This window comes from Solanum lycopersicum, chromosome 3 (genome assembly GCF_036512215.1).
Source record: "Solanum lycopersicum chromosome 3, SLM_r2.1".
In the NCBI taxonomy this organism is placed as follows: Eukaryota; Viridiplantae; Streptophyta; class Magnoliopsida; order Solanales; family Solanaceae; genus Solanum; species Solanum lycopersicum.
Genome location: NC_090802.1, coordinates 2,677,025 through 2,690,037, shown reverse-complemented (window position 1 = coordinate 2,690,037; position 13,013 = coordinate 2,677,025). Strand labels below are relative to the sequence as shown.

The following is a 13,013-nucleotide window of genomic DNA, read 5'->3' as shown; positions in this document are numbered from 1 at the left end:
GAGACGCGAGACGTAAGTCTCATAGATCTACAGGATTAGTTACATGTATATTTAATTTTATAACTTTATTACTAATAAAATAAGCAAAAGTAAACTTTTCAATAAATTATGATTTTTATTTGAGATAAAGCGTTAATATTCAATAATGAAGAAAGAAGGACTATCATTATTATTTGAGAAAATATCATCACACCAATAATAAAAATATGATCTAAAGCAAAAAAAATAAATTAAAAGGATTATATTAAAAATGCCCGGGCGTACGTTTTTACGTTCAGGACTTACGTTTTTATGTTCAGGACTTTCTCCTCAAATTTTAGGACTTACGCCTTATGGATCTAGGCTTTTAATTTACGCCTCAGAGCGTTTTTGATACGCTCCGCCCCGAAACTCGCCCCGAAATATTTTTGAAAACACTGATTTATTTTATCACTGTCAATATGGAAAAACGAATGAGATCTATTCATTTTTAATCAAAAGTCTCGAATTCAATTGATAAGGAAATCAGGTATAACATACTTTGTATAACATGGATTCAAATTAATCGAACAATAAATATCAAATATTAAATAATTAACTCGAAAAAAGAAACTCAAATCAATGGCATTTATTTTGTATATTTGAAGAAAGTGAAAACCTACTTACATAATTGATATTAATTATATTTGTTGTAGCTCGTAAAAGTCTCCATCTTTGTCAAAATAAAATTCTTTATTCTGAATTCATTTGTTGATATCTGGTTTAAAAATAGTAAGAGTTCAAAGAATGATTTTTACGATTAAGTCACATATACTTTATGCTTAAGAAACTTCAATTTATTATTAATTTAATGAAATATATCATATGAGTGTATATATGTTGTATACTCATAAATGTAAATAGGTTGTAGAAAGATTGGATTCTTATATAATACTATTAAATATTGTTAATGCCGCTTAGAAAGTGTAGAAGATGAACTAAAACTCAATTGAAATTTGTATAAGCTAGAGAATTTAAGTTCTTCAGATTAGTTTTTATTTTGTGTGGATATTGTTGGAACTGACTGGATATATCGTAAAAAGAGTTTAAATCTTAATTTTGGATTATTTAATGACGATTTGATGTGGTTTCAATTAAATTGAAGTCAAATTTGAAATAAAAGATAATCATGGTTGAAGATAAGAGGTATATCACATGCATTTTTTTCTGTAGTATATGAAACATAAATACTAATTTAGGCAAAAATGGGAAATGGTACATTCCCTTCATATACACTCGTTCATTGGGCTTGTTGGTTCTACTTAGACATACACACAAACGGCCCAATTGATCTTGTTTTAAAAATATAGGAAACTTTACTTAAAAATATACTATAATAAAAAAAATATTTATCATCTATAGCAATATTTTCAAAAACGTTTTTGGGACGAGTCTCAGGCGAGGCGTATCAAAAGCGCTCTGGGCGTAAATTAAAAACGTAGATCCATAAGGCGTGAGTCCTAAAATTTGAGGCGTAAGTCCTGAACATAAAAACGTAAGTCCTATGCGTAAAAACGTATTCCCGAGCGTTTTTTACTTCTTTTTTTTTTGCTTTAAATCATATTATTATTGTTGATTAATGATATTTCTCAAATAATAATTTTAATCATTTTTTCTTCATTATTGAATATTAATTCTTATCTCACATAAAAATCATAATTCATTGAAAAGTTTACTTTTGCTTATTTTATTAGTAATAAAACTATAAATTTAAGTATACATGTGACTACGCCACGTAGATCCATGGAACTTACGCCTCGCCCCATACTGTATAAAACACCTCGCCTCATGCCCTTGCCTTTTAAAACACTGATATATAGCAATAACATCTTCTACTTTTTTTTCACTTAACACTTATAATACATAGAACAAATTTATAAAAAAAAACACACACATAACAAAAATTTAGACAAATACACATCTTTTGTTTCACTTATTTCCATTATTCCCTATTACTTTTGATAATCTCCAATATCCCTTATTTTTTTAATTTATCCGAGCTGCATATTAGTGTATTCGAGCTAGTATTTAACGTATCCGAGTTAGTTCTTAATAAATTCGAGCTACATATTAATATATTAGAACCAATACTTAATGTAGTCGAGCTACATATTAATGTATCTGAGACAATATTTAATGTATTCGAACTTTAATTATTTTATCCATTTCTTTTAAGGAATTATTGTATTTAGAAACTTATTAGAAATATATTGTAATTTCACATTAAAACTATGAAATTTATGTAATTTACACTACAAATTCGCAAATTTATTAATATTGTTATCCATTTTACTATAACTAAAATCAGATAGAGTAATTTTTTTTTAAAAAAAATTTAATGTTACATTAAAAAAATTGTATAAAAAAAGTTATCTTCTCATCCACTAATACAAAGACTCCTCATTGAGAGTCATTGTCATTTTTATACTTCGCTTAAAAAAGTGATGAAATTAATTCCAAAATCGTAAACAAAAAAAAAACCAATAAAAGGAAAAAAAAAAAAAAAGAAGCAAGCGCCGCCGTCGCCGTTAGTTTGGAAAACAAGTACCGTTAAAGACAAAGAACCGGAAACATAAAAACCGGTTCAAATACTTACCGTGGACTTTAACAGAGAGTCCATTTATGACCCATTGACCCGTCTTTTTTGTTTTATCTTCTATAATTTTTTTTTAGGTGAAATACATAAATATATTCTTTAATTTAGTTTCGAATTATATTTATGCCCTTCAACTTCTGGTTATGCACAAGTAGACATTTAAATTTATATAAAGTTAAATAAATAGACACACATGTCCTACATGTCATTTTTTATCCTATATGGCGTCCTATATGTATTGTGCGATGTAGGACTCATGTGTTTATTTATTTAAAAATTGGATAGTTAAAGTGTCAATTTATGCATTATAAAATTTAAATTAAAATTTGAAACTAAGTTTAAAATCTAATATATGTATTATTTTTTTTTTACATTAAAAGACAAGTTGATTGATAATATCTATTTAGAAAAAAAAAAAATTCAAAATCAAAATTAGCCCTACAGAAGAAGTCTCCGGGAACCTTCCTTCACTCTATCATCGTCTTCGTCTTCTCTCTGAAAAATCTTAGTTGTTTCTTGCTGTACTATACAGTTTGTCTCCGCAAAATTTTGATTCGGTATGTATCTAACGTTTCACTTCAATCCTACTACTTTTTTGATTCATATGGTTGAAATTTGTGAAATTACACTGTATTGTCTTGTTAAAGTGGTTAATATTAGTTATAATACTTATTTCTTGTTGATTGAGTTCAATTGGACAGTTGTTTAGTGACGTGTTTTTGGGGAAAACCTTGTTTTCGTTGATTAGTGGACTATAATTTTGTTTGAAGTGATGTTTCAAGTATAATAACTTTGAGAAATGAAGAAATTGATTTATGTTTGGATATTATTATATATGATAAAGGTAACATTATGCTTTATGTTTTGACGTATTAGATGATTGATCATATCTGATAAAGGTATTAATGCTGTGAATGTTTTCTTCGGTGTAGATGTATTTAATTAGATTAGTTGACCTTGTTGGAAGTTGGAGTTTTCGATGTGGTTGAACTTGGCTGCAATTTGAGTCTGTCTCCTTTTTTTTGTTTTTTTGTTTGTGTTATGTGTAAACATTTTCTATTGAACTATTTGTCTTCCTCCGTGCCGATGACAAGATTATGTTATAACTGACTAAGCAAGTTCAGTTTTTGATTCTAAATTTTGTGGCGAAGAGTTTTGCATGTGACAGCATCTCAAAGTATTCCAATCATATATGTTTAAAAGAAATATATATCATGGGGTTGCTGGTTTTACTGTTGTAATATTGAGGAGATAATTTTTTTAGGGAATGCTATGTAGGTCCTGGATGTGTTATTGGAGGTGGTTTTTATGAAGAAACTTGTCGTCACTTGAAGGATTTTGGAAGTTTTACTGCTTCTTGGAACAATAGACCCTTGTGGTTCGGCCCTTCTACGGAGCGTTAGTGCATTAGACTGCTGTTTTACTGCCTGTTGGAACAGTTTGATGCACTGACTTAAGTTATGAATCACCGGCAAGAGAAATTTGTGAGGTCAGTTTATTTGAACCTGGAAAATCCCTTATTATTTGTTCACTTATTTATCTTATATTCTATCCACTGGATGTTTTTGTTTAGGAAGCATATTGAACTAGTTTTACTTGTCTTAATGTAAGCATTTGACATAGAAGAGAAAATTGAACGATGAACAGATTAGAGGGAATAAAGAGTAAACTAATTATGGAATTTTTAGGAAAGAGAAACGCTGTGTTAGTGTATCCATCTCATATTCTGGTTTTATCTGTTTGATTACTTTTTGGTAAATCGGACCTTGTAACATAGACTTTAACCTACTTGATGCGAATTATCAATTCCATTGTAATTTAATGTAGCAATGTTTTATCAACTGTGGATCAATTTGCTCAGCTGTTCGACTCTAAACTTGTTTCTGCACCTCAATTGATTTCTACACAGGTTTCAGGATTGGAACTCAGAGAAAAGCTCAGAGGGGAATTTTCCATATAAAGATGGAGCACACAGGGGCAGATTTGGAGTGTTCTCCAATGAATTACACAAATCCCTGGAAAGTGGTTCTGGAAGGATTAAAAGCATAATACATGCCTTAAGTTCTTGTTTAAGTTGCCTTTTGGTCAAAAGTTTGGGATCAGAAAAAAAGATGCTTGATCCTCAAGGACCTTTTCTTCAGAAGTGGAACAAAATATTTGTATTATCCTGTGTAATTGCCATCTCCTTGGATCCTTTGTTCTTTTACATTCCAGTGATTGATAATAACAACAAATGCCTACATTTGGATAGAAAAATGGAGGTCACAGCTAGTGTTTTGCGTTCCATCACTGATATCTTTTACCTTTTCCATATTGTGCTTCAATTTCGTACTGGTTTCATTGCCCCTTCATCACGTGTATTTGGAAGAGGCGTTTTGGTTGAAGATGCGTGGGAAATAGCAAAGAGATACTTGTCCTCTTACTTCTTAATAGATATTCTTGCAGTTCTTCCTCTACCACAGGTTAGAGTGACTTCTCTTCAATTTTATTTCAGTTTGATTTAAAGAAAATTCTTATTTTACTAAAATGACAAGTGGTTGGTCAACTGTGTCAAAGATTTATGCTACTTCAAACAAACCATGATTCCAACTGTCGCGGAGAAGGTAGATTTCTATGATATGGTGCATTTTTTGGTGTTAGATGATTTTGTGAACTTTTGTGCTGTCATGCACTTCATGATGTCAAGGGTGTTTTATGTTTTAAAGCTAGACTTTGAGTTGTGAAAGAGATTGTATTGCGACAGGGATTAGTTTGATAACTATAATCATGCAGCTCATACTATGCAAATACAAATCTTATATTTATTGTTTAAACTCATGTTTCTTTCCTGTTTTTTCAGGTTGCAATTTTAATTGTCATTCCTAAATTGCGGGGCGCTAAATCTTTGAATACAAAGACTTTGCTGAAATTTGTCGTCTTCTTCCAATATATTCCGAGGCTCCTTCGAGTATACCCTTTATATAAGGAAGTCACTAGAACTTCTGGCATACTCACTGAAACAGCATGGGCTGGAGCTGCGTTTAATCTCCTTCTTTATATGCTTGCCAGTCATGTAAGTTTGTGATAAGCTTGATTTAAGTTCTGAATGACTCAGAGACTATGCACTCTGCTAGTTTAAATGTGTTTGAAAATTACTTTTGGGTTGACTTTATTTAAAGGTGTTGTTTTTTGTAATTGATTTTATTTTTGGTACTAAATGGTGTTTAAGGAATAAAGTTAGTGGAATTTCACTTATCAGAAGTTTTCTCTGTCATGCAAGCATATCATCTACAGATAATCAGTAATATTTTGTAGCAAGTAGTTTAGTCATTATCTTATACTTGGCACACTATTATTGCAAAACATTAAGCAGATAATGAGTCATAATCTGCTTTCTAGGTACTTGGAGCCTTTTGGTACCTGTTTTCTATTGAACGTGAATCTACTTGTTGGCAACGAGCATGTGGAAATACATCTGCTTGTCATCATTCTTCATTGTACTGTGATGATGATCATACAAATTTCATAAAATTGCTGAATGACTCATGTCCTATAGAGACACCAAATACAACGCTCTTTGATTTTGGAATATTCCATGATGCCCTAAATTCTGGTGTTGTGGAGTCAATGGATTTTCCACAGAAGTTCTTTTATTGTTTCTGGTGGGGTTTGCAGAACTTGAGGTATGCTATCTCTGTGTACTTGAGTTTTGCATATTCACCTGCATTTTTGCTATTAATACATGCTATGTCTAACCATGTTTTTGTGTATTATGCTGCTGCTCACAAGCCATATATTGGAAACAGAGGTAGGAAGAGTAGGACACTCTTTTGGGGGCTAGCTTGTGGATTAATTATTGTATCTGTGACTTCAGCACACTACTTACTTTGATGCTAGAACATTAGGGTAGTCTCTTTTTAAAATATTTCATATTGGTCTCTCATATTGACATGTCTCGGTGAGGGGAGGGGAGGAGAGGAATACTTGGACAACAAGCCCATTCCGCTAGTTCAAGACATACAAAAGCATGGTTTTATGCGAAAAAATATCTCTACATGTCCATGAAGAATGACCTGGAAAAATTGTTTTTTTCAGGATAAGTTGTTTCTGTAACATCTTTGATATCCAAATTTGGGGGAAAACTTTAGTTAAATTATCTTTATTTTGAGTGTATTGAGGCTAGAAGGATCTTTAAAGACTAGGTGTTTGTTCGTTATCATGGAAAATGTTTTCCATGAAAACTGTTCTCTAGGAAATAAGAGGGTTGCTTACTTATTTTCTTGTGTTCAGTAGGCAAGGAAAAAATACTATTCTAAAAACATCTGTATGTAATTAGACAAATACTATGGGAGATGGGGGTGGGGAGGTAGGGGTGTAGGATGGTGAAGTGAGGGGCAATAGGGGGTGGGCCAGGGGGTGAAGATGAGGTTTGTTAAGAGGGTTAGAGGACACAATTAATGTGGAATGTCATAAGTGCAACTTGTTTCCCTACTCTCATTAGGAAAATCATTTTGCTCATTATTAAGGAACAACAGTGTTGTCTTTCTTAGTTTCATATTAGCCTTTCTTTTGTTCAGCCTTGTTTATATGTCAAACTTCCTAAGCACTTCTAATAGGTTTAGCTTTTATCCCTGGTTGACCTTTATGTTTCATAACTAGAATATCTCTGTGGATCTCCAATTGTGTATTGTTCATTTTCAGTTGAATTTCTTGTTTGCTTTTATTCTGACTGATACTTTGCTTCTTTGTGTTGCAGTTCCCTTGGTCAAAACCTCGAAACAAGTACCTATGTCTGGGAAATTTGCTTTGCAGTTTTCATTTCCATCGCTGGCTTGGTGCTATTTTCATTTCTCATTGGAAACATGCAGGTAGCTTTGTCACATTTTCAGTTCTATGTTACAGTTCAGACAATCACCAATTGTCATACACACACCAAATGATTGTTTTTCAGATTTGTCTTACAACTGCGGTTTTTGTAGAATTCTCATTAATCATTTTGTATGTACCGATTATTCTTGACGTAACCTAATGTGGTTAAACAACTTAGAAAGGTTCTATAAATGTTTCGTGGGCCATGCATATCCAGCTTAGAAACGTCTTTTTGTTAAAAGTGTTGTTGTGAAGTCAGTTTCATCTAATAGATGAGAGGTAGGTGGCAAGTTTTTTCAGCCCGGGAAGAATAGGATATTGTTTTGACTCGGTGGTCATATTTAATTTTCTGTGTCCGCTATGCTCTGATCAACTGAAGTACTTGTGGTGTGACAGACGTATCTGCAGTCTACAACACTCAGACTAGAAGAGATGAGGGTGAAAAGACGAGATGCAGAGCAGTGGATGTCTCACCGCTTACTCCCTGAGCACCTCCGGGAGAGGATCAGGCGCTATGAGCAATACAAGTGGCAGGAAACTAGGGGTGTTGATGAAGAGACTCTGATCCTCAACCTGCCTAAAGATCTTAGAAGAGATATTAAGCGTCATCTTTGTTTGGCTTTGCTAATGAGGGTACGTTGTGTTATTCCTGCTTTGCAACTCAACTTATTTTTTCTTGCTATGTATGTCATTATCACCTAATGACTTCTGCAGTAGTAAGGTTTTCTGTCAGTAGCTAGGTTATAATTTTTATTTTTATTTTAATTCTTAATTAGTATGTGATTTTGGTTACCATTTTGAAGGTTCCAATGTTTGAAAAAATGGATGAGCAACTCCTGGATGCACTATGTGACCGTCTCAGGCCTGTCCTCTACACAGAGAACAGCTTCATTGTGCGTGAAGGTGATCCGGTTGATGAGATGCTTTTTATAATGCGGGGCAAACTATTGACCGTAACGACTAATGGAGGGAGGACAGGGTTTTTTAACTCTGATTATCTAAAAGCTGGTGATTTTTGTGGAGAAGAGCTTCTTACTTGGGCTCTTGATCCTCATCCATCAAATAACCTCCCAATCTCAACCCGAACTGTCCAAGCACTCTCAGAAGTTGAAGCATTTGCTCTAGTGGCGGATGATTTGAAATTTGTAGCCTCTCAGTTCCGGAGACTTCATAGCAAGCAACTCCGCCATACTTTTAGGTTTTACTCGCAGCAATGGAGAACCTGGGCGGCTTGCTTCATACAAGCAGCATGGCGCCGTCATTGTAGGAAGAAGCTAGAGGAATCCCTTTGCGAAGAAGAAAACAGATTACAAGATGCATTAGCAAGGGGAGGTGGTAGCTCGCCAAGTTTGGGTGCTACTATCTATGCATCACGATTTGCTGCTAATGCACTTCGTGCTTTGCGGCACAATACTGCCAAGAAAGCAAGGATGACAGATAGGATATCACCCATTTTGCTTCAGAAACCAGCTGAACCAGATTTTACTGCTGAAGATAAGTAAGTGTATTTAGTATGTGTTAATGCTTGCCTTCTTGTACATGATTGATTACATGCTTTTCCTGTATATTAGTTTGTTTGTAGCAATATCTTATATTTCAATCCTCAAGGTATATTAGCAAGAAAACATCATTTTGTACAAAGGAAATGATAGGCTTCTTCCATTTGTAGTTATCTTATATTCCAATCTCCTATATATACCACTACTCCGTTAGTTTCAATTTGTTTGTTAATTTTTTCTTTTTAGTCCAGTTCAAATATATTTTATATCTTTCAAGTTCAAGCATTTTATCAACTTCAACTTAGTGTACATGTTCAAGTAATTACGGGGTGTTAGGGTGGCTATGGTGAATTTTGTGGTGGTGGTTTGAAAGTGGAAATAGATTGATGTGTATTATATAATATCTCACTGTATTACTGGTGGGTGTTTGGTGTATATTTTTGTGTCTCATTGTGTATGTTAACTATATATCCTATGTGTCACTGTATATATAAGATGTTTACCCTATATTTTTTATGTATCACTGTATATATATATTATATAAGGTGATACACAACAAATATATAATTGTGTATATCACATGTATGTTAAGTAGGGTGTCAAATGAGTGGGGGTTGGGTTGAAATTAGAGAAATATTAAAATATGTTGGAATAGAAAATTGGTTGAGATTGGTTGAGTCTTGAACCCGTTCAAGTTAATTTGAGCTCAAATAGGCTCAAAATTGGGTTGTATTATGACCTGTACAATTTGACCCGCTTAATCTCAATAATTTTAACATATTTTTATTTCAACTTTTATAACCACAACTTAAATTTTAACTCAATACTTTTTTTAAAAAAAAGTTACAAATAAATTCTAAAATAATAAAATAGATAGTATTCATACTTCCATAGAAACATATATTACATTAATGCAAACAAAGAGTCTTAAAAAGGACTGAAATTAGAGATAATTAGGCTGAATTGAGGATTCTCTTAAAATGAATTAAAACTTGAATTGATTGAGACTGAACTATTCAAAAAAAATTATTTAAATTTTTGAACGAGTTAAACGAATTATCTATATTTAGATTATTTTTTGCACTCATTTGACACGCAATAATATTCAATTATATACGAGTGTACATAGAGATGAGAAAGTTACGAACGCCATGGATACCTGTATATGTTTTGTAAAAAAAAATTACTAATATTTTGCTTTGAAAATTATATTAATTATAGTAATTAGGACTCTACTTAGCACATCAAGGGAAAAAATGTCCCACTCTATGTATATTCTTTATTTAATATTTTTATGATTTTACACATTTTTTTAAAAAAAGAAAAACTTGGAGCAACGGAGATGAGGAAAGGGAGAAGAATATTAGAGATGAAATTAAATCCTTATCAACAAGGTAAAATTAAAATTGAGATAGTCAATTAATTAAGTTAAAATTAGAGTTAAGATAGTCAATTAATTAAGTTATTGAGATTTTTTTGATTTCGTAAATACTTATATTATTTATTTTTTATTCGATAAAAGTTGTTGGTTGGATAAATAAGATGTAAAGTTGGGGAGCTCAAAATTCAACCATAAAATTGACTTATTGAATAAACAATTGATGAACGGGTTAGAAATTTTATAATTAATAGCTTATTGGTGTTGGGGTAAATCATTAAGCGGAAATATGTGCCAGATAAGTTGTCCCAATGTGAAGGTATCATAAAAGTAGAGTACAGTAAAACCTCACTAAATTAATAGGCTCTCTAAGATAATATTTTCTTTTGGTTTCGATTTGGGTCAATGAAAAAAATCACTCATTTCGATGAGATATATGTTTTCAGAAGACCCTTATATAAATATTGGTCCCGTTGATATTATAAACTAACAATTTTTTGAAAATTCAAATATATCTAAGACAATTTAGTAAATATGATTTTATTATATTGTGTTTGGTTTTTGTTAAATTTTAAATCTAGTTGAAGTTCATCTTCAATTTTGTTATTGCATCGAAAGGTTTTATTGTCGTCTTTTCAAACTGCACCATAAAATTGTGAAGAGTTTTAGATGCGATAACTGTTTTGTTACGCGTAACTGGTTCCAAAGATATTGTATCATCTTCCAAAAAAAAATATTACAACGAGTCATACACATACATTATACTTTTATGTATGATGAATGTATATTTAGCTGAATTGAATAGATGTGATATATAAATTAGTAAAACAATGAATTTGATGTAATCAAAATTAACTTGCGTTGAATCTTATAACACTTTTCAAATTAATGAATATTAATTTATTGATTAAATAATATCTCTGTAAATAATAATATTTCAAAGTTCACTTATATTAATTTAGTTAACTTTACCGTAAATGTCTACTGATTTCCCTTTCTTCATAAAGTATGTCATTAGGGGGTCGTTTGATAGGAAGTATTAGGAGAAATAGTCCATATATTATGTTTGATATTATTTAGTAGGAATTTTCGGCCTAAGAATAACTAATTCATGGATTAGTTCTACACCATACATGTTATTATAAGATGTATTATTATTACCTTGTAGTTGGTGGTATTAGTGATGCATAAGATATAATACCCCATTGATTATCTATGTAAAGAGAAAAATATCCTTCAAATCATTTTAACTATATTATTTATTTTTTTGAAATTCTCTTTTATATTTGTACTAGTAAATATTTTTTGAATAAATTAGCTTATAAATTTTATTATTTAGAGAAAGTTGTTTGATGTTAAATAAATGCAATACAAATCAACAAAATATTTAAATATGAGTTGTTTAATCTTACTAATTGAAAAGACAAATATATCACCATATGACGCTTTTGTGATCTTAATCGAATATATTATTTGTTGATATATATGTGGTTTCTAATTATTTATATTTTGAACGATTTATAAAATTGCATACATATTAAACTCCAACTTGCAATTTTTATGTGTAAATGTAGATCATTTATTCGATTTTACTAACGTTTATCGTCTTTTCAATTTTAAAAGTAGATGGTCTATCTATTTTGAATTGAAACTTAATGTTTTTTGAGCGATGAATTTATTAAGATGACAATTATTTACCCTCAAATAATTCAAGTGAGAAAAAAGCAAACATAACAGCAAAATTGTTGTTCTTCTAGCTAGTTAGAAGGTCATAGAAAATAATATTTCAACAGTTATCTTCTTTGACCTGATTACATAAAATAAAAAATATCATAATAATCAATAATATAGATGAAAAGAAGCTTTTTGTAGAGTTTTAATTCAAACACAGTATGAAACGAAAGAAATGAACCAAACAATATTATAAAATATTTACTTTATTTTGCATATAAAGTCGGACCTATTCCCAATATATAGGCATTATAGCTATGATTCGACTCGAAAATAATAAATTCAATTAAACCTAACCGATCTTCCTCGGATTCGCCTAGTCTCCTTTCACATCGTTTTGTAATGTGGAAAACGTGGTTTTTCCTTCTTATGGCCATAACTGCATGACAGCTTGTAATGTTTTCAACCACAAATAAACATATCCCTTTCCTAGTTTCATGGTTGGTGGAATCGCTCGATCAAATTTAAATTTGCGTTAAAAAGATTTATATTAACAAATTAAGCGCTTTTTAATAAACATTGCTTCGTAAAATTTAAATTTATGACATTTAATTGAAGATGAAAAAAATATTTATCGCATCGTAAGTTGGTGGAATAGAGGAAGGCTTGAAGCATGACATGTTACTATTTTCCTTCCACCAATTTTATTCGTCCATTATACGGAAAATAAAAGGTTACTTTAATTCTTGTTAGTTTAAAAAATCAAAAAATTATTTATTAATTAGGTTCTAATTGACCTTTATTAATAATTAAAAACATAACACTAGATTTATTATATTTAAAAGAAAATATCATTTTCTTTAGTATTTTTTAAAAGATGTGCTAAATTAATACCGGTCATGTGAAAACTGAGGTAATTGGTACTACTTCTGTCCCATATTATATGTCACTTTTCGCATTTTTAAGAGTATATTTTTGATCGTAATTTTTTCATGAATCTTAT

General features: G+C 31.1%; 1 protein-coding gene across 3 annotated transcripts; it reads left to right on the top strand.

Moving 5' to 3' along the window:
- The first annotated feature begins 2,989 nt into the window (after window positions 1-2,989).
- Window positions 2,990-9,181, top strand: LOC101250084 (cyclic nucleotide-gated ion channel 1). 3 transcript variants are annotated; one of them, XM_004234122.5, is made up of 8 exons: window positions 2,990-3,171; window positions 3,893-4,103; window positions 4,524-5,076; window positions 5,454-5,666; window positions 5,993-6,276; window positions 7,350-7,461; window positions 7,859-8,095; window positions 8,266-9,181. In XM_004234122.5, exons 2-8 carry the CDS (start codon window positions 4,075-4,077, stop codon window positions 8,962-8,964), a joined length of 2,127 nt encoding a protein of 708 aa, XP_004234170.1. In that variant the 5' UTR covers window positions 2,990-3,171; window positions 3,893-4,074; the 3' UTR covers window positions 8,965-9,181. The 3 variants fall into 3 exon arrangements, with proteins under 3 accessions (XP_004234170.1, XP_010317473.1, NP_001304069.1); XM_010319171.4 differs by having other exon boundaries at window positions 3,016-3,171; window positions 3,879-4,103; NM_001317140.1 differs by lacking the exon at window positions 2,990-3,171 and having other exon boundaries at window positions 4,075-4,103; window positions 8,266-8,964.
- The last annotated feature ends 3,832 nt before the right edge of the window (window positions 9,182-13,013 follow it).

What these genes read in the sequence shown, in the direction of transcription:
- LOC101250084 (XM_004234122.5), top strand. Translation starts at nt 4,075, where the DNA reads ATGAATCACCGGCAAGAGAAATTTGTGAG. An exon ending in CGGCAAGAGAAATTTGTGAG is followed by an intron (nt 4,104 to 4,523) that starts GTCAGTTTATTT and finishes ATTTCTACACAG; the next exon opens with GTTTCAGGATTGGAACTCAG. An exon ending in TGGGGTTTGCAGAACTTGAG is followed by an intron (nt 6,277 to 7,349) that starts GTATGCTATCTC and finishes TTTGTGTTGCAG; the next exon opens with TTCCCTTGGTCAAAACCTCG.